The 25,221-nt window shown below is 36.6% G+C and overlaps 2 protein-coding genes across 2 annotated transcripts; both read left to right on the top strand.

The window, feature by feature from the left end:
- The first annotated feature begins 14,801 nt into the window (after positions 1-14,801).
- On the top strand, positions 14,802-16,342 carry LOC111990626 (uncharacterized). The gene has a single exon (XM_024022412.2). It carries the CDS (start codon positions 14,898-14,900, stop codon positions 16,179-16,181), a length of 1,284 nt encoding a protein of 427 aa, XP_023878180.1. The 5' UTR covers positions 14,802-14,897; the 3' UTR covers positions 16,182-16,342.
- Positions 16,343-23,295: 6,953 nt separating this feature from the next.
- Positions 23,296-25,003, top strand: LOC111990647 (uncharacterized). Its single transcript, XM_024022434.2, has one exon. It carries the CDS (start codon positions 23,494-23,496, stop codon positions 24,778-24,780), a length of 1,287 nt encoding a protein of 428 aa, XP_023878202.1. The 5' UTR covers positions 23,296-23,493; the 3' UTR covers positions 24,781-25,003.
- The last annotated feature ends 218 nt before the right edge of the window (positions 25,004-25,221 follow it).

Raw genomic sequence — 25,221 nt, 5'->3', positions numbered from 1 at the left:
ATTTTTTTTTTTTATACTTCTACTAATGATATTTTCATTCTTGAATCAACTCACTCTTTCTCATTGGTTCATTAATCGCTCTCCTTTGAACATGCACAAACCATCTAAAACGATTACCCTTATCTTTAAGTGGATTTTCTCATTTTAATTCCTATCTTTCCGTGTATTTTCACTTATTCACCTTAATATTGTTATTTTCAACTACACTTATGTAATTAATTAATTTTTTTTTTTAAGAGAGTTTCAATCTATGGTGTCCACTTCTGATAATAGCTTTTTGTTATCAAACCAAAACATCAATCGGTTTTTGGTGTAGGCGGGAATTGTACCTCAAATCTCTTATTCAACCATCAGAGATTTTACCAGTTGAGCTAACTGGAACCCACCACTTATGTAATTAATATTGTGGGGTCCGTGGGCCTGATAGCCTCAGTCCATCATATAGCAGGCCCAAGGCCCATGCCGAGGAGCGCAGGCTATTTCTGAGAAGAAGGGGGGAAGCCTATTCTCTTGAATCCACGCCGAGGACACCTTGTCCTCGGCCTGACAAGAGTGATTTCAGAGAGTGGCTAACCCCAAAGCAAGCTATCACTCTCGCATTTAATGCACTCAACTAACCCCCCCTGGCCGCATTAATGGAGAGGTAACCCCTTGGCAGGATAACGTTGGTCAGAGTGAGCCACTTGAGTATCGATAAAGCCTCTGATGGGATGGACGACCAGAAAAAAAGGCGAATAGGCAATCAACAGATGGAAGCAAAAGATAGGAAGATTAAAACTATAAAAGAAGAGCCAGTAAAGCCAAAAGGGAGGGGAGAAAAAGAAGGGCCTCCTCGGCCACAGGCCGAGGAGCATTCCCTCATTTGTAAGAAAACACTTAGCCATTTTCAAAAATAAGTTTGGGCATGGTAATCAACGGCCAGCACCTAAGCCTGTCAGCCCACTCTCTATAAACGTATTGTTTGGGCTTGTTAGGCTGAAAACCCAACACTCAATTCAAATTGAGTCCTTACAATTGGCGCCGTCTGTGGGGAGGATTAGGGTGCTGGCCGGTGCACCAGGTAAACGTTCCAAGTTATAAGTATTTGTTTTACAGTAGGTTGAGTAAGATAAGGTTCTAAGTTCTAAGTGTTGTTTTACGGTAGATTGAAAAAGATAACGTTCCAAGTTATAAGTATTTGTTTTACAGCAGCTTGAATAAGATAAGAGTTCTAAATTTTAAGTATTTATTGTAAAAAAAAAAAAAAAAACGAAAGAGAAAAACAAAAGATCTTGATATTATTAATTCAAACGTAGAAAAATTACATATTACAATCAGAGGCTCAGGTAGGCCTGTGTTACAAGTAAATTTACAAGCTAATAACCACCTGCTATTCCTAGCTACTCCTACAATCAGAGGCCCAGGTGAAGCCGCCCCAAGGGAGAACTAGCCGGAGGGAAGTGTCAACTCGTGCTTTTATTTGGCACCAGGAGAATGGGAGAGCTTGACATATGGTGGAGGAGGTGAAGGACAATCATGCCCTCAGGCCCCCAACCACTCCCTCCTCGGCTGGGCAGAGCTGGAACAAAGAGAGGAGCAGACGCAGGGGCTCGGGGGACCCTCCCCCGTGATGTTCCCTCGATTCTCTCCATTCCGCTCGAGTGTTGGCCATTGGAGACGGCAACACTCGAGCACCGCCCATGAGGTGAATTCATGCGCCTTCCTCGTCGGGGGTGTGCTCCGAGGAAAGACGTGAGATTCTTTAACAACACCCCTCTGGGATACCTCGAAGGGCACCATCAGGATTACGCCTAGACTCTGCCGCACCGAAAGCCCAGTGGGGGCTGCGGCCATACCGGTTCTTTTCAGTCCCGGCGACAATTCCGGCGGGGTTGTTAAAAGGGCATGTGAAGTTGGAAGGAGATGTTTTGCTCTGGTTGCGTTGAGAGGTTCATGGGTTGTGGGGTAACCATCTACTTACTTTATATAGGGGATGGAAGTTTGGTGAGAATTAATTCATACAGAATTCGAGAAGGGTATTATCAGCTGGATCAGTAATGAAGTCCCCAATTTCCAAGGAGGCCACGGACGGTTGGACTCGTGTCAATTTACGAGGGCATTAATGAAGGCGCGTTTCGTGCACCGGAGCGTCAAGCGCGGAATACGAACAGGCAAAGGGCGCTTCATAAATGAAAAAGATGGGGCCTCGAGTTAGAGGTGAGATCAATGCCACGTGTAAAGATCCTAATCTGACGCAAAGAGTAATCATCTCCAATAAAGCGATCTGAGGGCAAATCCCTAATTACAAAGAATTGAAGTGGTAGACAGAACCAAGGTATTGCATGGTCCTCGGACCCAAACTTATGGTGAAACTACACACACCATTATATCTGGGTACTAGACAGAACCAAGGTATTGCATGGTCCTCGGACCCAAACCTATGGTAAAACTAGATACTTACAGGAAAAATTGAAGTGGTAGACAGAGCCAAGGTATTGCATGGTCCTCGGACCCAAACCTATGGTAAAACTACACACACCGATTATATTCAATATTTATAGAAAAGAATTGAAGTGGTAGACAGAGCCAAGGTATTGCATGGTCCTCGGACCCAAACCTATGGTAAAACTACACACACCGATTATATTCAATATTTATAGAAAAGAATTGAAGTGGTAGACAGAGCTAAGGTATTGCATGGTCCTCGGACCCAAACCTATGGTAAAACTACACACACCGATTATATTCAATATTTATAGAAAAGAATTGAAGTGGTAGACAGAGCCAAGGTATTGCATGGTCCTCGGACCCAAACCTATGGTAAAACTACACACACCGATTATATTCAATATTTATAGAAAAGAATTGAAGTGGTAGACAGAGCCAAGGTATTGCATGGTCCTCGGACCCAAACCTATGGTAAAACTACACACACCGATTATATTCAATATTTATAGAAAAGAATTGAAGTGGTAGACAGAGCCAAGGTATTGCATGGTCCTCGGACCCGAACCTATGGGAAAACTACATACTTACAGGAAAAACAAAATTACTGGGCATAGCCAAAGTGTTGCATGGTCCTCGGACCCAAACCTATAGAAAACTAAATAAGTAGTATGCATTACCAGGGTAGTATATGGTCTTCGGACTCGAACCCACAAAGAAAATAACTGCTCTGAGAAAAGCCAAAGCGTTACTCAATGTCAGGCGATAATACAACCCTTCGGTTTATATTTGGATGATAACAGATGGTCCCGTAATGCCAACTCCAGAATGAAATACAAATATTGAGTAGAATACAATAGCAAAACGAGCAAGGTAAAGTATCATTAAATGAAAGCAAAATCTCAAGTATTCGATTCAAAAAGAAAGTACACGACTCCCTTACAATGCCACTGAGGCAGGAAACGAGATAGTATCAAAGGAAAAAATAAACAAAGCTATCCTAGGCCGTATACTAGTTCCTTCAACTCGGTAGGAAAATAAAAAAGCTAGGGCCAAAGCTCAACAGCTAGGTCTCTAAAAGTCCGTCGGAGGACTGGCCACGTCTTGAGGTCTTTCCTGACCCTCGGTTACGACTTCCCCCAACGCTATCCGGGGTTCGACTTCCTCGGATGGTTGACCAATTAACGGAGCATCCTCGGCGGTCTTGTCTTGACTTTCAACCGATGGTAAGAAAGACTCCCCCNTCCTCGGGCGAAGAATGAGATTTGCTCCCATCCATTGGATCCTTACCCTTAGAAAGTCTTTTCCTTTTCGGATCAGGAGACTCAGTAGAAGGGGCAGCTATTATAGGGGTGGACGATGACCTGGTTTGCACGATTGGAACCTGGGACTGAGGTGCTGGGGGCTGGGATTGTAACTCCCCTGGCACATCTTTCTTGGAACCACCTTCGAGTAGGTCAAGAAGATTGTCCGGGGCTGCCTCTTTAAACCCATCTCGGCTTGGGTACCAACACTTAAAGACTGAAGATCGGCTTCGGATAAGTGAGGATCCCCTAGGTCACCGGGAGGATCCTCAGGCTGATCAGCTAAGTCGAATACACTATACTCGTCCTCGGAGGAGCTCAACTCAACCACCTCCCTTGCTTTCTTAGGCGGTCCTTTCTCGGCCACCGTTACTTGCTGGGATGAAGAGGGACCTGATAGCGGAATACCTTCAGGTATGTAAGACCCCCCAGTAAAAGAGAAACCGCTCTCCACCACGGTAATCTGTGTAAGCCGAGGATCACGAGCTCTAATTACGTGCTGCGGAACAGGGAATGACGTTTGAGCTGGGTCACACCCGAGGATTTTATGAGCAGCTCTGACTTGGTTGTCAGATTCGTTCAAGAAGAGTTCCGACCTGAGAATGGTCTCCAAATCCGCTTTGTTGACCAGGTGGAAGTGACGTGCAAAGGCGTGTGGATCTGTGAAAAGAAAAGTGAAATTATTATGATTAGTCAACTAAGTTGAGTATGTAGGTATAAAACGCAAAGGCACTGAAACCTAAATTATCTTGTACTTCGGACGCCCTACCTGGCTTCCCCTCTACGGTTGGGCAATGAAAGCCGTCGTGCCATTCTCCCGACACTATGAGGAAATCTTGGTTCAACCCCTTATTGGAGTCAGGAAGACACTGGATAAGACGAACCCTATCGTCCCTTGTCTTCATGTAATACGTCTTACCCCTCAGGTGATGAAGATTATAACACCAATTCACATCATGGTGAGTCAGTCTCAGCCCCATTTTCTCATTCAGGGTATCTACACACCCTAGTATCCTAAACACATTCACAGCACACTGAGTGGGGGACAGGCGGAAATGCCTGAGGTAATTGAGGGTCACCGGCCTCATAGGGATTCTCATCCCTCCTTCTACAAAAGCAACTATTGGAATTACGACCTCACCCTCTCTCCTCTTAAGGTACCACTCTCCTTCTTCGCAGTATTTCAAGTTCACATTACCGGGTATTCCATAGTCAACAATGAATTTGTTCATCATTTCCTCGGACTCAACCAACTCCTTAAACTTACCCATTCCCCAAAGATAACTAAAAGCTCTAAAAAAGAAAAAGAAGAGTGAAATCAAGGAAATTTGGGTCACTAGAAAAAGAAAACTTACAGAGGTATGACGATACTCTTCAGCTAATGTGCCAGTCGAACCAAGTTCAAACTATGTGCGTCAATAATGATAATCGCGAAAATGATGAAACCGGGCAAGTCAAACAAGTATTTATACTCTCCCTTAATTTTCCCAAATGAAACCGCTTTCTCATAAAAGCAGGAGATCATGCCGTTAAAGTGGGGAACGTGGTGCCGTCAAAAATTTAATGTGGGCACCCATTAATTCTCGAAACGCTAAAAACGCGCATCGGGCAGTCAAGAAGCCGCCAGCATCAGTATAAACTAAAGTGAGGCCATTCGTCCAGTGGATCCGCGTGTATCAAAACCCTCCTCCCCGTTCGAGGGAACGTGCAGCAGAGTTTTGAGGGGCTATTGTGGGGTCGTGGGCCTGATAGCCTCAGTCCATCATATAGCAGGCCCAAGGCCCATGCCGAGGAGCGCAGGCTATTTCTGAGAAGAAGGGGGAAGCCTATTCTCTTGAATCCACGCCGAGGACACCTTGTCCTCGGCCTGACAAGAGTGATTTCAGAGAGTGGCTAACCCCAAAGCAAGCTGTCACTCTCGCATTTAATGCACTCAACTAACCCCCCCTGGCCGCATTAATGGAGAGGTAACCCCTTGGCAGGATAACGTTGGTCAGAGTGAGCCACTTGAGTATCGATAAAGCCTCTGATGGGATGGACGACCAGAAAAAAAGGCGAATAGGCAATCAACAGATGGAAGCAAAAGATAGGAAGATTAAAACTATAAAAGAAGAGCCAGTAAAGCCAAAAGGGAGGGGAGAAAAAGAAGGGCTTCCTCGGCCACAGGCCGAGGAGCATTCCCTCATTTGTAAGAAAACACTTAGCCATTTTCAAAAATAAGTTTGGGCATGGTGATCAACGGCCAGCACCTAAGCCTGTCAGCCCACTCTCTATAAATGTATTGTTTGGGCTTGTTGGGCTGAAAACCCAACACTCAATTCAAATTGAGTCCTTACAAATATGTTACTTCTTAACAACCTAACATTCAATAACATAGAGCAAAATTGGTCTTATAACAACCTTATAAAAATTTCCCTTTAACTTAATAGGTATTCTATAATTGCACAATACTCTATATATGCTTCTCAACTCTATTCATCTCGCTCTTACCCTATGATTCACATCCTCTTCAATCTCTCCATATTTATGAATTATTGATCCAAGATTTCAAAAGTTCTCTTTAGTATCTCTTAACCATCAAGTGTTACGATTTCTTCACCTTTGGTTCTACTTTTACTACTTATATTCCATATTCTATGCTTTAATCCTACTTAATCAAAGTCTTTAGATTGCGGCTTATAATTTGACATATAGGACCCGCTTGGTTAGGCGTTTTAGGAGATTAAAAGAGCATTTTTAAAACTCAAAACTTTGTTTTGCAAACACAACTCCTCATAACTTTTTTTTTTAACACTAATTTTAAACTCAAAACACAATTTTCCAACAGCTTATACAAACATACCCTAGCTCCACGTCTAGTTTCATTCAATAGAACAATATCATCTAAAAAGAAAAAAGGTATACATCAAGTGATTTCCTCTTAAATTTATTTAATGAGCTTATCATATATCACTAGTGCAAAGAGATGTGTACTTAATGACTATCCTTATTTACCTAGCCAAAAAAAAAAAAAAAATGACTATCCTTATTTCAAACCGATAGTAATATGAAACTTATATGGGATGTCTCGACTTGTGCTCATACTAGTTGCAGCTTAATATAATTTTTATTTTAAAAAAAAAAATTCTTTTTTCAAAGCTTACAATATAACTTTTAGAGACCCTATCATATGCTTTCTTAATGCCAACAAAAATCATATCAAGTCGTATCAAAAAAAAAATCATATCAAGTTCTTTACATGCTTTTTTATATTTTTTTCATTAGGCATCTAAGTAAGGATATAGCTTCTATAACATATTCTCCTAACATAAAACCAAATTAAATCCCTTATATTGTTGTTTCATATGACTTAATCTATGTTTGATCACATTTTCCCTAAATGCCATCATGTGACTCATACCTTTAATTTCACGGTAATTTGTATAGTTTGAATATCTCCCTAACTCACTAGGAATTTTGTTTACATTTGAAATATTATTGAAAATATTTATCAATTAGGATACACTCACATTAACCAAGCACTTTCAAATTCTTCAAACAATCCTCTTTAATGTGTCATTTAGTTTGATTATCCTAATTCTTTGAACAATCCTATGGTTTCTATTCTAATTTGGATTACACAATTTGTTCCAATCTTTTGCATCACTTGTAAGATAAATTTAGAGTTGCGGAATAAAATAAACATACCTCTAGCCATAGTTATTTAAGTGATTGGAGAAAAAGAAACTCACTATATGATAGTGTATATAAAAGGGTCTTATAGTCTATGGCATTTACCTCACACATTTCCTTTTCATGAAGACAAGCTATATATATAGGCTAGACTATGGACCCTTTTAAATTAAGATTTGTTCCATAACTCTCCTTCCATCAAGGAGTTTAAAACTTGTAACTTCAAGGTGTTTATTAATCAAAAGGGTTATACCAATTGAGAGTTACTTTGAAATTGTTATTAACCATAACATTTTTCACAAATAAAATCCTTAAGACATGTGTTTTTATTTATCACTTAAATGTGGGCCATATAAAATTCTCCTTAAGGAGATATAATCCTGCATCGCTTCCATTAAACAAAAAAGCTAAATAAACTTTTTCATCTTTCCTTAATATGTTCTTCTTGAACTACGGTTTTTAATCTTAATCTTTAATGCACTAGACACTATTCAAATCTCTTATTTACATCTCCTTTATCTTAGCAAGTTTATAAATATTCCTTTCTCCATCCATCGAGAAGGAATTTGGTATCAAATGATACAATGTCAATGGTATCAAAATCTAATAAGTAAAAAAATGTCAACAAAAAATAACTACCTTACTAACAAATGAAATACCTGTTAGTGGGTTGTTATTTTTGTACACGTGTGTCTCATTTATTAGATTTTGATACAGATAACATAGTATCATTTTATACAAAATACCTTTTCCTATCAATCAGCCCCATTATTAATCTAACTAGTATGTAACTCATGCTTACGCATAAGAATGATGAATTGTAGTGGTGCTATTGATTTTAGCTTGGGTTATTAAACATATAGGACATTAGTTCGACTAGGATATTTGGAGATACTAAAATGGTTTTTCCTTGCCATTTTCATGGTATTGGCTATGTCAAGTTTCTCATTATACTGCTATTACGTATATAATTTTGAAAATCATTACTGAATACTACATATACAATATCAATTCACAATCTTTGTCTATGAAATTCTACTAAATACAATACAAAATAAAAGAATAAATTAATTCAATAATATCTCCTAAATTGAATAGAGGTGCATGTGATCATTCAGCTCAATTACAATTTGTTATGTCCAAAATTTTTGCATACAAAATATCTGAATAAAAACACCGTAAAATAATATGCTCCTTAATTTTGAGAAAAAATAGCAGCAAAAATCTAAACAATCTAATTTGTATAAAGCAAAAAAGACTAAAAGAAAATTATCCAAGATGTCAAGATTTAGGCTTGATTGTTTGTATTTACCACCTACTCATCATAAGTTTGACATCTACACCACCAATTGAAAAAACTTACCAAATAATAATATGTCAAAATTAAAAGACAAAAAAAAAAAATGAGACATTGAATAAATATTTAGCTCAGTTGACATCTTGAATAGATGACTTATGAAGTCACTTAACTCTATTGGCCTTTATAAAATCCATTGAAAGAATATTCATTAACATTTTATAAGAAATAAAAGAAAAGAATTTTGTATTAACGAAACAGTTCAATAACATAGATAAAACAATTTCACTTGTAATTATTCCAAAATTACCCACTTGACTATGTTTCAACCATTTTTGGAAAAGAATCTACAAAAGTTTCTGTGGCCATCCCTATTCAATCAAACCAAACAAATAAATCATCATTATTAAAAGAATTAAGGGTGTGTTTGTTTGGACGTAAAATAAGGTGGATGGAAAACTTTGGATAGAAATGAGAAGGGAAACTTTTTTGGAGTGTTTTTTTTTTTTTTTTTTTGCGGAAATCACATTTTTGTCCTTACATTTTCAGCCAATTCTCACTTTGGTCCGTAGAATTTATTTTTACCGCTTTTAGTCCCTATCCTAAAAACGGCTTTCCGTTTTGGTCTCTACCGTTACATCAGAGACGGAAATTGCACATGTGGCAAATGGCAGAATTAAAAATTATTAAAATATTAAAAAAAAAAAAAAAAAAAAAAAAAAAGGAGTAACACAATGTCTACCGATTCGCAACGTCTACCAAAAGAGTAACACAAAAGAGCTGTAGGCATAGCACTTGCCGGAATTTCCCTCCCATTCATCTATGGCATAGGCATCGCTTTTGTCCTCAGAAAAACCATAGATGGAGCTGACAAAGTCGGCTACGGCCAATTCCTCGTGTTCATGGGAGTTGCTCTCTCCATCACCGCCTTCCCAGTCCTGGCACGCATTTTAGCTGAACTCAAACTCTTAACAACACAATTGGGCGAGATTGCCACGGCTGCAGCTGCGTTGAACGATGTCGCAGCATGGATCCTATTAGCTCTTGCTGTGGCACTTGCCGACAGCAACACTGGAGGCCATAAGAACCCCTTGATATCAGTCTGGGTTCTTCTCTCTGGCGCAACTTTTGTTACTTTCATGTTCGTCATCATGAGACCTGCAATGAAATGGGTTGCTTGTCGATGCGTGCCGCAACAAGATGCGGTTGATGAAGCATATATCTGTCTAACATTGGCTGGAGTGTTGGTTTCTGGGTTTATCACTGACTTGATTGGAATTCACTCCATTTTTGGAGCATTTGTGTTCAGCTTGGCAATCCAAAAGGAGAGAACTTTTCTATTTTGGTAGACGTTGAGAACTGGTAGACGTTGTGTTACTCTTTTTTTTTTTTTTTTTAATATTTTAATATTTTTTAATTCTGCCGTTTGTCACGTGTGCATTTTCTGTCTCTGATGTAACGGCAGGAACCAAAACGGGAAGTATTTTTCACGATAAAGACTAAAAGCGGTAAAAATAAAATCTAAGGACCAAAGTGAGAATCAACTGAAAATGTGATTTCCGCTTTTTTTTTTTTTTTTTTTTTAGAGAAACCAACTTGAAAGACCAAGAAGGAGCTTTATTGAAAAACTTGGAAAAACTAAAGGGACTTCAACAAAAACCAGTGGGTCTATTTCCCTAGGCATGTCTTCGAGCTAGACCTGTAGTTCTAAACCAGTTCTAGCTTTCTTTGCCAAAACATTGGCAACTTTATTACAAGAACGATTAACATGATAGAAATCACTAAAGTTCAGAGCAGACAAATGATGGATTATATCGTCTACAATATGGCCATAACAAGAAAAATCCAACACTTGATTGCTTGAATCACCACAATAGCATCACCTTTGAACACAACCTTACGGTGTGTTATGGACAATCTCTGTCACCTTCGAACACAACATTAGAGCCACCTTCCTGTGGTCATGATTTTCTGTCCTTACGGTGTGTTTAAAAGCAATTTTTGTCTTCTTTGGTGTTTCTTCGTTGGGTTCATCTTCTTTGGCTTCCTACTGCTGCCGCCAAAACTCTTCAGTATAGTCATGCCACCATTAGAAGTTGCATCAACACTGCAAGACCATTGTTTTCCTCAAACCATCGTCATAGAGCCAAACTTCATTCAAGAGATCTTTTCAACCTTATCAAATCTCAAGGTTTCATCGAGCTTCCACCTTGAGTTTGAGAAGGATGTTAGAGATATATTAGCCCATTAGCTTAGGCTTAAGCCTAATTCTATTTTGTGTGCAAGTCAAATCTCCTACTTGTATTCGAAGTTTATTAGTCTAGAATTTAGTCTACTATATATACTCATGTTATGATTCATTGTTATACAAGATTTGTACTACTCTCCTATATATTATTAATGTAATCCTTTAGGATTTTCTCCGTGGACATAGGCTATTAAGCTGAATTACATAACCCTCATTTTCTTGTATTCCTATTTTATACTTCTCTTTTCCGCATCTATTCAAGTAATTCAACATGACATATATCATAGTTAATATTTAACACGAATGAATACCTGAATTTTGGTTTTATGATATGTGTAAAAGTTGCCTGATTAGGGGGAGTGATCTAGGTCTTGGTGGGTCTTACATGTATAAGTGATTTAATTAGAATGGACACTTGAAAGGATAATTATAGTTTGGTCCCACAATTATTTTTTTGGATAGACAGTGACAGGTGTTGCTAAATTGGAGTCCAATTTCAGATTCTAATCAGACTTTTTCTAAGTATATATATATATATATATACTAGTATTATGCCCGTGCGATGCACAGCTTAATAAAAAAAATTATATATAAATTAAAAAAATTATAATTTAATTTAATTTAATAACAAATAAAATAGTAAATTTTAAAAATTTTGGCAAGTTTTAAATTTCTAGAAGCTCTTAGTAGTAAAATTGTAATTTGTTTATATATATATATATAGGGCACTTAAAAATATTTCCATTATACTTGCTAACATGTAGGGCAGTAGAAGTGCTAACCATATATAAATTTCTTGCATATATAACCAAAAAAAAATTCATAAATTATAAAAATAAAGTATCTAGACTACTGTGTAAATGTAAAAGTTTACCTATAAATTACCAGTCATAGCCATTTTAATGTTGCCATAAGTGAGGAAATAATCAACATAATTAATTAAGAACACTAAATCAAAAAATAATATCAAAAATTAAGATAAATTGCATTATCTAAATTTTTGTAATAAAAAAAATCATAGAATTTAAGTAATAATTGAACTAAGTTAATAGGAAAATAGAAACACAATAAAATAAAATAAAAAAGATAGCTCTTCTCACATAAATCTCCTAATTTCATATTGTAGATGAGTTCTGTAAGGGCGGCATTTTGTCCTTAAGCCCAAACGAGATGGACAAAGGCCCAAAGAGCCCAAAACAATGAATTTGTAGAGAATGTGCTAGAAATTGAACTTCAATGAGTTGGACAACAATTGCGATGGACTAATTGTTGCTTGAAAGCATAAACAAACAATTTTGGGGTAAGGAAAATCCTCCTCGGCAAAGTCCAAGGAAGGTTGTTCTTATGTATTCTTTTAGGTTTCACCACAATTATAGTTCTTGGATGTACTGTGATTTTTCTACAAATTATCCCCTATCGTTTCTACAATGGGATTTCCTTCTTTATATTCTCCTCCTTACTTCATCTCCACCATCCACGTGTAGATCAAATTGCTGGCTTAGATACTAGTCCCATCAGCACCTTCCTGAAACTTTTAGTGGTAGCTGTAAGTGTAAGGCTGAAAATCACTGTTCAAGTATCATTTTCACATTAACGCAGCTAGAGAATTAGCTATAAAATATTTAATGCAGTGGTAGCAGCTTATCCTTACCATATGATTGTCCATAATGTTGATGTTGACGGCATGTCATCTTTTTTGACCTTTGCTCTGTAAAACCGAGAAGGCATTTATCCTCGGGCTACCTTTCTGAACCCTTATGACCAAACACCTCCCTCCATTTACTATTCCGCACTTCTATATCAAGGTTTCCTTGTTCTTGGACAGGGCCCACGGCCCAACATACACTTCTGGGCCCGTCATCCCTACAAGTTCCATCTTAAATAGATTTGGTGATAAAATTTCTTGTATATATGACCGAACTAAATATTCCATAAAGTACCCAAAAAAAAAAAATTTTTTCTAGACCTTCTAGCGTACCACACTCAAAATAATTTCAAAAATAGATAAATAAAGGTACATAAAGAGAAAACAAATTTTGTATTACAATTTAAATGTAAAAGTTTACATATGAATTACCCATGTCAAGCCATTTTGATATTGACATTCATGTCTAGCCATTTTGATATTGCCATTAGTGAGGAAATAATTTGCACAATCAATTAAGAACACCAAATTAAATATATATATATATATATATATATCAATAATTAATATGAATTGCATTATCTAAAATACTTTAAAAAATCATAGAATAAGCAATAATTGAACTACGTCAATAGAAAAATAGAAAAGCAATGAATAAAAAAATAAAAAGAAGATAGCTACTATGAATAAAGATGAATAAATTAGAGTAAACAAATACATAGTAGAAGAAGAGATGAATAGAGAAAAAAAATGTATGGTACTATGAATTATTTGATATATATATATATATATATCCACTCCACATAGAAGAAGTTGATATAAACAAAAGTCTAATGTTAATTTAATTTGTGAAGGAGTGAAGTTAAAATCTAAATCTTAGAAGTCTCAAAAAAAGAAACCATCAAATATGTACTATAACAAAAGTTAAGAAAATCCCAAGAACCATATTTGAGCACATCAATAATCAACGGATTCAATGCCTTTGGAATTAAAAAAAAAACCCACAATCCAAATTTGTGAGCTTTGTAGAGCCTAGACTTTCACATAAACTTCATTCTATTAAATTATAAACAAACATTATCGTAGCATTTGGATTGAGGAAGATAGAAATTTACCTTGTAAATAAGGAAAAAATTGAAGAGAGGGACTGCAGCATGCCGTGTATATAGAATGAAAAGTGTAAAATTGATACTTCCTTCTCGCAATATAATTTATAAGTTAGATTTAAATGACTATATTTCCTTCTCTAAAAAAAATGACTACATTCCCTTGTAGCAATGGAATTGGTTTACGTATCATGATTTCAAAATCCAATAACTGATCTACTTTAAATAGTGCTATATTCATATGTACTTGTAAGAGAAATATAGTTCCAGTTAAACTCTATTATATAAAATTTCATTAGGAAGATAATATTTGATTAGAAGAAAGAGATAATGTAACTTTAGAATATGTATTATAGGTAATTAAGTTGTATCAATTATTTAATTATTTTTTTCTTTTTTAATTGTGTTTATCTAAATATTTTTAAAAAAGAAGAAGAACAAATTGACATCCCGTAGAAATCAAAAATTGGGGGACAAAAGAAGAATATATATATATATATATATATATTTATGGATGATAAGAAGTTAAGTTGATATTAAATTAATAAGATTTTTTGTCTACCAAACTTTATCCAAATTAAATCTATAAAAAAAATTGTGTTTATCTAATTTTTTTTTTAAGAATAAGAACAAATGGACAAACCGTATAAATCAAAAAATGGGGAAAAAATCAACCTGCCAAGTCAGATTTTTGTTTTAATACTCTTATTTTTAGGATCTCACAACAACCCCTTAAATATTTTAACAATATTTTTATAACAAACCATAAATAGTTAATTATTATTAATTTTAATTTAAATTTACCTTTAAAATTACTTTTTTACCTTATTAATAACATCCCGTAATATACTGCCAAATAAAATTTATTTTAAAAATATTATAAAAATATAAAAAACAATATTTTTCAATTTTTAAACAACATTTCACATATTTTCATATATTTTTTCACATACATATTTTTTTTAATATTTTTAAATAACAGTTTCTAAACTCATCTACCAAACTGAGTCATTATTACATCCGTATTTCTCAAAATCTTATCGCATCTCCGAGAGAAAAGGTCTATCACGCCTCTTTTATCTATCACCCACTTTTTTAGCTTTTTCCTGTTGTAAATACTAAATACTGAAATATCATCTTCTTCAGCTCCAACCCATCATTTCTTTGTCTTGTCACACAAACAAGCAATAAGCAGCCAACCATGCCATCTTCCTCTTCAATATCTTCCCCACCCCCAATACACTACCTCCAAAACCTCCTAGACTCAGCCCGCCCTTTCCTCCGTGGCGAGCTCGAATCCATCGACCAGAAATTACCTTCACTAGTCGCCGTCTTGCGCTCTGTTGGAGCTGGTGAGTGCTGGCACAAGCATGGCAGCTTCCTTGATCATCTCTTTGACCTCTACAAGATTCTCAAGATTTGGAAAGCACCAAACGCCGTCTGCCTCTGCGGCCTCTTCCACTCTGCTTACTCCAATTCCTATGTCAACCTCGCCATATTTGATCCTTCAACAGGTCGTGATGTGGTTCGTGGCCATGTTGGTGATGAGGCCGAGAGGTTAATCCACATGTTCTGTATTGTCCCAAGACAGCCTCTTATTCATGATGATCTTTTATTCCAATACTCTGATTCTGAACTCGCCGAACACCTTAAGCTTTCAGAGATATCGTTGAGTAATGCAATGCACAAGGGTTTGTTCGATGAAGAAGAGCCTTGGAGGAAAAAGCTTCAGGCTCTTCTTCCCGCTGATGGGATTACTGTGAAGCACATCAAGACCGGCCAAGATGTTCCAGTTTCTAGAAGGTTGGTCGCGATTTTCCTTTTGATGACCATGGGGGATTTCAGTGACCAACTTTTTGGCTTTCAAGATGCTCTCTTTGAAAACTCTAACGGTCGCTTTGAGTTCTCAGGGAACAATTATACAGCTTTGTGGCCTGGTGATGGCAAGCCAGGTCTGTGGTTGAATTCTATATCGAGGATGGGGGCTCTATATAATCTGATAGTGAGAGAGGAAGAGATTTTTAAGGAAGAGAGGAAAAGGCTCGGTGCTGGAGGGGTACAAACTGATAGAGACGATGATCTTGAGCTTGTGGTGCCACCTGTTTTTGAAAACTGTAAATGGGTTTTAGATGCAGGGGAGCAAATAGCTGCAAGGGACTTGTATTGGGAAGCTGTTTCTGATATGTCTAAGAGAGGGTTGGAGAGGGCTGAGGAGTTGCTTTTAAGGAGTATTGAGAAGAATCCTTTTGTGGGAGAGCCACATGTGGTGTTGGCTCAGGTTTACTTGAACAAAGGGAGGTTTGAAGAGGCTGAGAGAGAGGCTGAAAGAGGGTTGACTCTTATGTTGGAGTGGGGGAGTCCATGGGATAAGAGGATGTCCTGGGAAGGATGGATTGCTTGGGTTAGAGTTTTGTTGATGAAGGCTAAGGAAAAGTCATGGCCACAGACTACTTGGGGCATCCTCAACTTGGGTCTTGTGAGGTAAAAATAAAAATGTTGTTTTTACTTCGTCATTGTAATCTCTTCTCAAGCATGGATTTGCCAACTGGAGCTCATCAAAAAAATAAATAAATAAACTGGAGCATAGCCTTGCTCGTTTGTGCCTGTTTGACGAAATAAAATAGTACTATACTGTTATTATGTTAAGATTTTGCTACTTCATTTTAGTTATTTTCCTTGTTTAATTTTAAGGCTTATCTTCTTGAATTGATCTGAAATTTTACTTGGGAGTTGAGGGCCTTTTATCTCTACGACACCACCCCCGGCCGACCCAACAAAAATAATTAAAAACAGCTCAGCTCACAGCACAGTGGAAACTTTAAGCAGTATTTAAGACCGATATTGATATTTGATTCACACATCTTCTATGCACAAGCCACAATTTTTTAAGTTGATGCTTTTCGAACAATCTTGTTGTCAGTTGTCACCACGTGCTCAAAAAGTAAACATAAAAACTTCATGTGGAGACCATCAACTAAAATTAAGAGACATCAAAGTTGTAAAAATTGTATTCAAAATTATTTTGGTTTGGTTAGGTCAAAGATTTTTTATTTTTTATTTTTGATAACTTCAAAGAAATTTATTGGTTAATGTAGCATATATATATATATAACCAAATTTTTTATAATTATGTTTAGCTGTTGTTACTTTGGTTCAATGTGCATATCACTGATTCAAACACTAGCAGCATCATTTTAGGTGTTATATAGTTGCAAGACGAGACCCCCAAGGAGGATATTGAACCAAGGTATAAACATAATTATGTTGTTTGAAGTTTGAACTTTGGACCAAAGTGTTCCCTTTTCTTCTTTTTTTTCTTTTTTATTGGAAAGTGTTCCCTATTTTACACTAGGCCACACTGACTTTGATATCAAAATATTTCACCTTCTGACCCATACAAAAGCAGGCTGATAATTGTAGCAATAACGCATAAAGGAATTCATATGGACCATTAAAAAAAATTTGTGTTCAACCTGTGGCTCTAGTCTAGTCAATTTGTTGCAAAGAATTTCACATGACCTAAATTAAGGATGTGTGGCCCATTATTTTATCAGTGCCCACACAAATAAAAATCTTCAATTTTTCTAGTTTAGAATGCAAAAGGGTATTTTAGGCTGCGTTTGTTTTGGGTTTTTCCGTAAAATAGGCTATTTGGTTGGCTTTGAAAATAGCATTTTTTTAAAATTATTTTCCGTTGACCGTGTAAAACGTTGCTTTGACCCGGCAATCGTTTTACGTTTTTATTTTCCCTTCAAACGATTTCCGAAAAACGCAACAAAGAGAGGGAGTGAGAGAAAGAGAGAACGCAGAGAGAACTCGGATGCTCCAAATCGCCGGCGAACTCCGATCAAGCTCCATATCGCTCCGAGCTCCAGATCGACTCCAAGCAACGATCGAGCTCCAGATCGCTCATTGATCGAGCTCCAGATTGCTCCGACTCCAAGCAACGATCGACTCCGAGCTCCAGATCGCTCCGAACCCACACCCGACCCACACGCCTTCGAACCCACACCCGACCCACACGCCTTCGAACCCACACCCGACCCACACGCCTTCGCCTTTTGACCGGATTTGATGATTTATTTTCTTTGGGTTTTGTATTTTTGTGACTGTGGACTGAGAAATGATGTTTATATTTGTTTGGGAGGTGAGAAAATGTGAGAAAACGTGTTTTCTAGTATTTTCAAGAATACAACCAAACACATGAAAATATTTTCTACACACAATTTTCATAATGCAACCAAATACAGGAAAATATTTTCCTTTCCTGAAAATAGCATTTCCGAAAAATAAGCTATTTTCCAAAAATTATTTTATGCGAACCAAACGGACCCTTAGTAACAACATATCAGACAAAAACTGTACTAATTTGTTCCAACCTTGTCAAAATCATAGCATTATTATTGGCGGTGTTAATTAAAAGCTGTAATGCTATTTTTAACGCCACCAACTACAAAATTAATGCTCTATTGGTAGAGTCAAAGCCAAAAATGATGGTTTTTTAACTACCATGGCTATGCGCTCAAAGGTAAAAAAAAATAATAATTTACTATTATTATTTCTCTCTCCTATTTTTTTCTTTCTCTTTCTTCTCCCACTTTTTGCTTTTCTCTCTCTCTCTCTCTCTCTCTCTCTCTCTCGTTCATCCCTTTGCAAATGCAGAAGCTAAAAAGTGACTTTTTATAGTGCCAAAAAGCTAAAAATTTGCCTGCTCTTTAAGTTTATAGAGTAATGTTCTATCATGAACATATTGCCTCGTCTCTATACATACTTATTCATAGGCATTGGTCTATAAATTTCTAAATTTTATTCTAATGAATTAGACATGAAATTTTATGAAGGTTTCATTTGGGACTAAGATTAAGCCCAAAGGAACAAAAATATAGGTACAAACCATAACAGTCCATTCTTTTGGTCATCATCCAACAACAAGAATTGCCCTTTCATGTTTGAAAGGGGCAATAATGTGGTCTAGTCACCTTCAAAAGAATGAAGCAAAAAAAACCTAAGCCTCAAACATGAAATAACACGTTAACCTATAAAAGAATGAAGCAAAAAAGATCTAAGCCTCAAACATGAAATAGCATGTTAAGCTTAACAAAAGAGATCTTAAAACTTGTCAAGAAGACTACAACAATGAAAAGATCGAGCCATGTACGCAAAAGTATCGTGATTTAGGTCTCTTGTCGAGGTAATTCATTTATTTCTTTCTTTTTAATTAGCCACGCCAAATATTATCTTATTAGAATTAAGTGCATATCAAGCTTGCATGATTATTTCAAGTATGCATATATGGAACATGTTGAAAATATTGAAATAAAATTGTTACAATTATCACAACCAATATGACTATATTATTAGTAGCATATGTTTCATTGTCATGAATCTAAGAAGTTCTATTAAGTCATCTAGACTTAAAATGCTAGATGATCGTGTTCACAGTTTAAGTCTCAATAAATTTCCGCTATCTCCACTAACTCACCGAAATCTTTTTAAATTGCTTTAAAAATTATATACGGTGCAAGCACCTAACAAAGATCAGTTTAAAGAAGTATATAATCAAATAGCTTCAATTTTAATATATCATAGAATACTTCTCTATGATTCATATAGAATGCACTTCATCAAAAGATATCTATTATAGTACAACATGCAATTTTCCTATTTGGATATTATTATTTCTAACAAAATGCAACAATTATTACTAAGGCCAATGATAAAATTCTCTAATCTAAGGGATGTAAATCACATGACCAAGGCGAGTGATAAGATTCCTTAATCTAAGGGGTGTAAATCACATGACGAGGCCAGTGATAAAATTCCCTAATTTAAGGGATGTAAATCACATGACGAGGTCAAGTGATAAAATTCCCTAATCTAAGGGATGTAAATCACCCAAAAATGGCTAAGTGATAAAATTCCTTAAATAGATGTAAATCACCTAAAAACGATTAAGTAATAAAATTCCTTAAATGGATGTAAATCACCTAAAAATGGTTAAGTGATAAAATTTAGGGATGACAATTTTGTCCCGCCCCGCTTAACCTGCCCATCCCAACTTTGCCTCACGCTAGTTTTCCCTGCCCCGCAAAGGTAGTGAGGCAAGGATGGGGCAAAATTTTAGCCCTGCACCACGAGGCGGGGCGGGGATGGGTTTATAATTTTTAGACTCACCCTGCGTTGTTAAGGGTTATAATTGCAAATTTTTCATACGCTAAAACCATACTATTTAAACAAACATATCAATATTAGATTATTTTATTCTACTCAATGTAGTTCTCTGCCTTTATTTATTATGTGTTATACTATGAGATTTTTTTTTTTTTTTTTTTTTTTGTGATTATCTTGTTAAACGCTTGGATATATTATTCAATTTTTAGAAAAAAAAATTGATTTGATTTGATTTGATGCGATAAATTTAGTTGTAATTTCAAGTAAACTTTTATTAATGAAATAGGTTTCATTAAAAAAATTGTACTAGTTGTAGGGCAAATTAACAAAAAGTAGAGTTTTACGGAGTAGGGCCTAGTTTTGCTGAGCCCCAAAGGGCGGGGATGGGTTAGAAAGTTTCCCCCATCATGCGAGGCGGGGCGGGGCGGGATGAAACAAGACAAAACCATGCGGGGCAAGGACGAAAACCCCATCCTACGGCCCCGCCCCGCCCCGCCCCACCCCACCCCATTGCAATCCCTAATAAAATTTCTTAAATGGATATAAATCACTAACGAAACCGAGTGATAAAATTCCTTAAATGGATGTACATCACTTAAAAATGGCTAAGTTATAAAATTCCTTAAATTGATGTAAATCACCTGAAAGAAAAGCTAAGTGGTACGACCACTAAAAGGATATGGATCACTTCGACGAGGCTAAGGAAGGTAGACCATATGGCAAAGGTCAAACATAAAACAAAAAGTTCACATAGAAATTAATGGAAGACGATCATCATAGCCTGAGCAACTTCAGTAGCCTCCTTTTCTTCATGGACTCAAAGTCCAGGTTCTCCAAATCAACCCCTAGACTATGCTTCACCAAGTACCTCCTCAGTAGTTCAAAGCCTTTATAGTATTAGCTGAACAAAACAGTATTGTATTCTTCAGTGAGCTGGAACGCTTAGACGGTCTTGGCAGCCACGGTCTTGATCTTCTGATTGGCTGACTAGAGCTGCTCGTCCTTCTACATCGTCAAAATTTCTTGGTCAAAGTTTTAACTTTCTCCTTCCACAAAATGCAATCACTTGATGAACAACAGCAGAAAACATCAAGTCTTCCCTAAAGCCTCATCGTCAAAATAACAAATAGTGCAGCCAAGGTAATATAAACACTTCAGCATTAAAATTTAATTGATAGAATAAAATTGTGCAATCAAGAGATGATAAAAATTCTTCACACAAGAATAACATCATCCAAATATCAAAATTCTTTAATTTACAAAAGAATGATGAAGTGATCCAAAGAGGACACTAAAACCTCACACATGTCGTCCAATGAAATCTGCTCATTTCCAAGCTATGATCCCTCAAACATCCAAAAAGACCTTCAAAAGGCAGATACTAAGAGGTCGTCATAGAAATACTAACATTCTTGAAGATAAAAAAGCTTGTATCTAAATAAGTCAAGAATATTCCCTAAGCCTGACCAGCATAAAGCAAAATCATACTTAGGAATGGGGGACAACTGATGAGTCCAGAAAAACCATTAAGGTCGTCCATTAATATGGATTACCTTGCATCATTAGTAGGCCATCAAAGATCAACACATTCAATAATGATCATCAAAGGTCTTAAACTCACATCAAGACAAAGAACATTACAATCAAGGTAATAATCACCCTAATTTATGTACAATAGCTACCTAAGTCACTTATAAAATGGACAATCTATCTCACTAGCTAAGGTACGTCAAAAACCACTACAAAACACTATTTATATATGATACATATAGGCTGATACTAATTGAAGCATCGGAGGCTCCCCCACTGGGTACAATCTGATGGTCTCTTCGATTAACTCTCTCTATCTTGCAGGTCCTACAAGATTGTCTAAAGCTCCAAATTGAATGAGTGGTCCAACTGACAATTTTGGCATCATGACTACCTAACTATTATTTAAATCAAAATTTTCTTTATGGATCATCATGACTACCTAACTATTATTTAAATCAAAATTTTCTTTATGGATCAGATGAATAATAATTTGCCATTAATAATGATTTGCTAATTGCCTCCACACCACAACTATTTAATTCTCTAAAAGTTAAGTTTTCATAAAAGTTATGTTTTCAAACAATCTTGTTGTCACCACATCAACATGTTGCTCAAAAACAGCTTCATGTTTCAATTGATCTCATGCCTCAAATATATCAATCTTCCCTTTTCTAATATGTTCAACATGTGATTGTAAGACTTGGATACTGTCAGGAAAATTGTGCATATATTTGATTATGAGATAATTATTAGTATCAAGCATACTTCAACTCTTCCTCAGGTACAGGTAGTACCACACTACCACCTAAATTTTGCAAGAGATAAAAATCATATTGGAAGCCATTTTGGTTTAAGGAAAAAAAATATATCAAGAAATATCAGAATACCATTTTAGGATTATCATTGGTTTTATTTTATATGTATTTTATGCGTGTGCAGCTTTGTAAACACGAAATCAAAAGTTTTATAATTTATAAATATTATTATTTCCTATTATATTATTTTACTTATAAAAAAAGTACTCATTATTAGTGTTAAACTAGTACACTTTCTGTTTCTAAATAAATAAATAATAATAATAATACTAATACACTTTCTAACCCACAGAAAAGTGGGCTGATAATTGTGACTAGTAATCATTGTCTAGATAATAGATAGTGGACTTCAAATGGGCCTTAAAAGAACAGTATATGTGCTGCACATATATGTGAGATAGTCTAGCTAATAGTTGCCACTTGCGAGGCACTTCAAATAATGGGCCCATTAGTTTTCCGTAAGCAAAGCACTTCAAATCATGTCAACCATGGCGGAGGCAGGGGGGTCATGGCCCCGGGCTTACGCTACTTAAAATTTCTCCTCATAAGCAAATTTTGACAAATTTATTATTTAATTATATATTCTTAATTTTTATACCCTCCTGACAATATTATAAGTCCTCCAGCAGTTGAGTGTACCACAAAGAGAACATGATAGCTTGATCGATTGGGGAGATGACAGTGTAGTAGGCATTGTTGAGCTGGATGCGACAAGGAAAAACTAATAGCTAAGAAAATGTTTAAATATAGGTGAATTTTGGAAGATTATTAAGTAGAAATTATTAAATGTAGAAGATTAAATTTTTAATTAAATTTAAATACATAGCTATATTAAATTTAATTATTTATAGAAAAGATAGCATTATTCACGCTTTATTCCTCAATACAAACTTGTGTTTGCACCTTCGCATCAAATCATCACACTCGTCTGACCTGTAGGGACGTAAGAGCCATAAGGAGATTGACTAATGACAATGACAAGCAAACAGTATTATGGGCCAATTAGGCGTTTGGTCCATGGCATTTCCTCCACTCATTTGGAAGATACTTCCATTTTTTTTTTTTTTTTTGTTTGGAAGATATACTTCCATATATGGCTTGATTGCCGACATTTTAGCAAAACAACACATCTTAAAGCACATCTATCCAAAAAGTAAAAAAAAAAAACATATCTTTCTAGCTGCTTCTTCTTCAGACTTCTTACTCATAATTTATAGCTGCTTCTTCTTCAACCCATTTCAGAACCTTTTCAAGGAAACAAATTAAACCAAACCAACCATGCCATCTTCGCTATCTTCTCCAGAAACTCAAACAACCCCTTACCTCCAAACACTTCTAGAATCTGCCGGTCCCTTCCTCCGTGGCGAGCTTGAAGCTATAGACAAGAACTTGCCTTCGCTTATTGCTGTCCTGCGCTCCGTTGGAGCAGGCGAGTGTTTCCACAAGCACGGGAGCTTTCTTCAACACCTTGTGGAAGTATATCGCATTCTCAAGATTTGGAAAGCACCAGATTCCGTGTGCCTCTGCGGCCTCTTCCACTCTGCTTACTCCAATTCTTACGTCAACCTCGCCATATTTGATCCTTCAACAGGCCGCGACGTGGTTCGCAGCCATGTTGGTGACGCTGCAGAGAGACTAATCCACTTGTTTTGTGTAGTGCCACGACAAACTCTCATTCATGATGATCTTTTATTCCAACACTCTTATTTAGAACTTGTTGAGCACCTCAAGCAGTCAGAGGTATCGTTGAGAAATGCCAAGGAGATGGGGATTTTCAATGAAGAAGAAGATTGGAGGAAGAAACTGCGGGCTCTACTTCCTGCTAACGGGCTTACTACGAAGAATATAAAGACCGGAGAAGATGTTGTAGTTCCTAGAAACGTGATTGCAGTTTTCCTTTTGATGTCAATGGCAGATTTCAGTGATCAATATTTCGGTTATCAGGATGCTTTATTCGATAACTATGATGGTCGCCTCATGTTTTCTGGGAACAACTATGCAATGTTGTGGCCTGGTGATGGCAAGCCTGGACTATGGATGAACTCTATTTCAAAGATGGGAGCCATACACAGCTTGATAATGAGAGAGGAAGAGATTTTGAAGGAAGCTCAAGAAAGGGCTTGTGGTGTTGTGGTTGAAACAGATAGGGATGAAGAAGATATTGAGCTTGTGGTACCACCTGTTTTTGAAAACTGTACAAGGGTTTTAGATGCAGGGGAACAAGTAATTGCAAGGGACTTACATTGGGAAGCTGTTTGTGATATGTCTAAGAGAGGGTTGGAGAGGGCTGAGGAGTTACTTTTGAGTAGTATTGAGAAGAACCCTTTTGTTGGGGAGCCACATCTGGTGTTGGCTCAGGTTTATTTGAACAAAGGGAGGTTTGAAGAGGCTGAGAGAGAGGCTGAGAGAGGGCTCACCCTTATGTTAGAGTGGGGGAGTCCATGGGATAAGAGGATGACTTGGGAAGGGTGGGTTTCTTGGGCTAGAGTTTTGTTGATGAAGGCAAAAGAGAAGTCATGGCCACAGACTTCTTGGGGCATCCTCAACTTGGGTCTTGCGAAATAAATTGCTATTTTATATTTGACTTGCCAGTCAAATTAAATGTACGGCACAGCCTTGACTCGAGTAAGCAAGTTCCTAGCCATCAACCAAAGTAAACAATTTTGTGCGGGTCGGAAGCGGAGTAATATATATATATATATATAATTAAATAGCAAATGATAAATTAATGTTGTCTCACCCTTGTAAGTCTTTCTGTTGAATAAAATTGGCAAATATTTGGGGTCAAGGAGTTGTGGTTCACTGGTTTGTATGTTGTCAATTGGCTTAGAAAAAAGAGCCTCATCATGCTATGGCGACTTAGAGCATTTGTAGCTGGGCATGGTATATGTCATATCTTATCAAGATTTATTATTTCAGTACAAATAAATGTCAACAACTGATTAGTTAAAGTTAAAAAAAACTTGCAATACCGTTAAAGTATCATCGCAAATTTGCAATGATACT

The sequence above is a fragment of the Quercus suber genome, unplaced genomic scaffold, assembly GCF_002906115.3.
Source record: "Quercus suber isolate HL8 unplaced genomic scaffold, Cork oak 2.0 scaffold_251, whole genome shotgun sequence".
Classification (NCBI taxonomy): Eukaryota; Viridiplantae; Streptophyta; class Magnoliopsida; order Fagales; family Fagaceae; genus Quercus; species Quercus suber.
The sequence above is the reverse complement of the archived record's forward strand: the minus strand, read 5'-3'. Positions and strand labels throughout refer to the sequence as shown.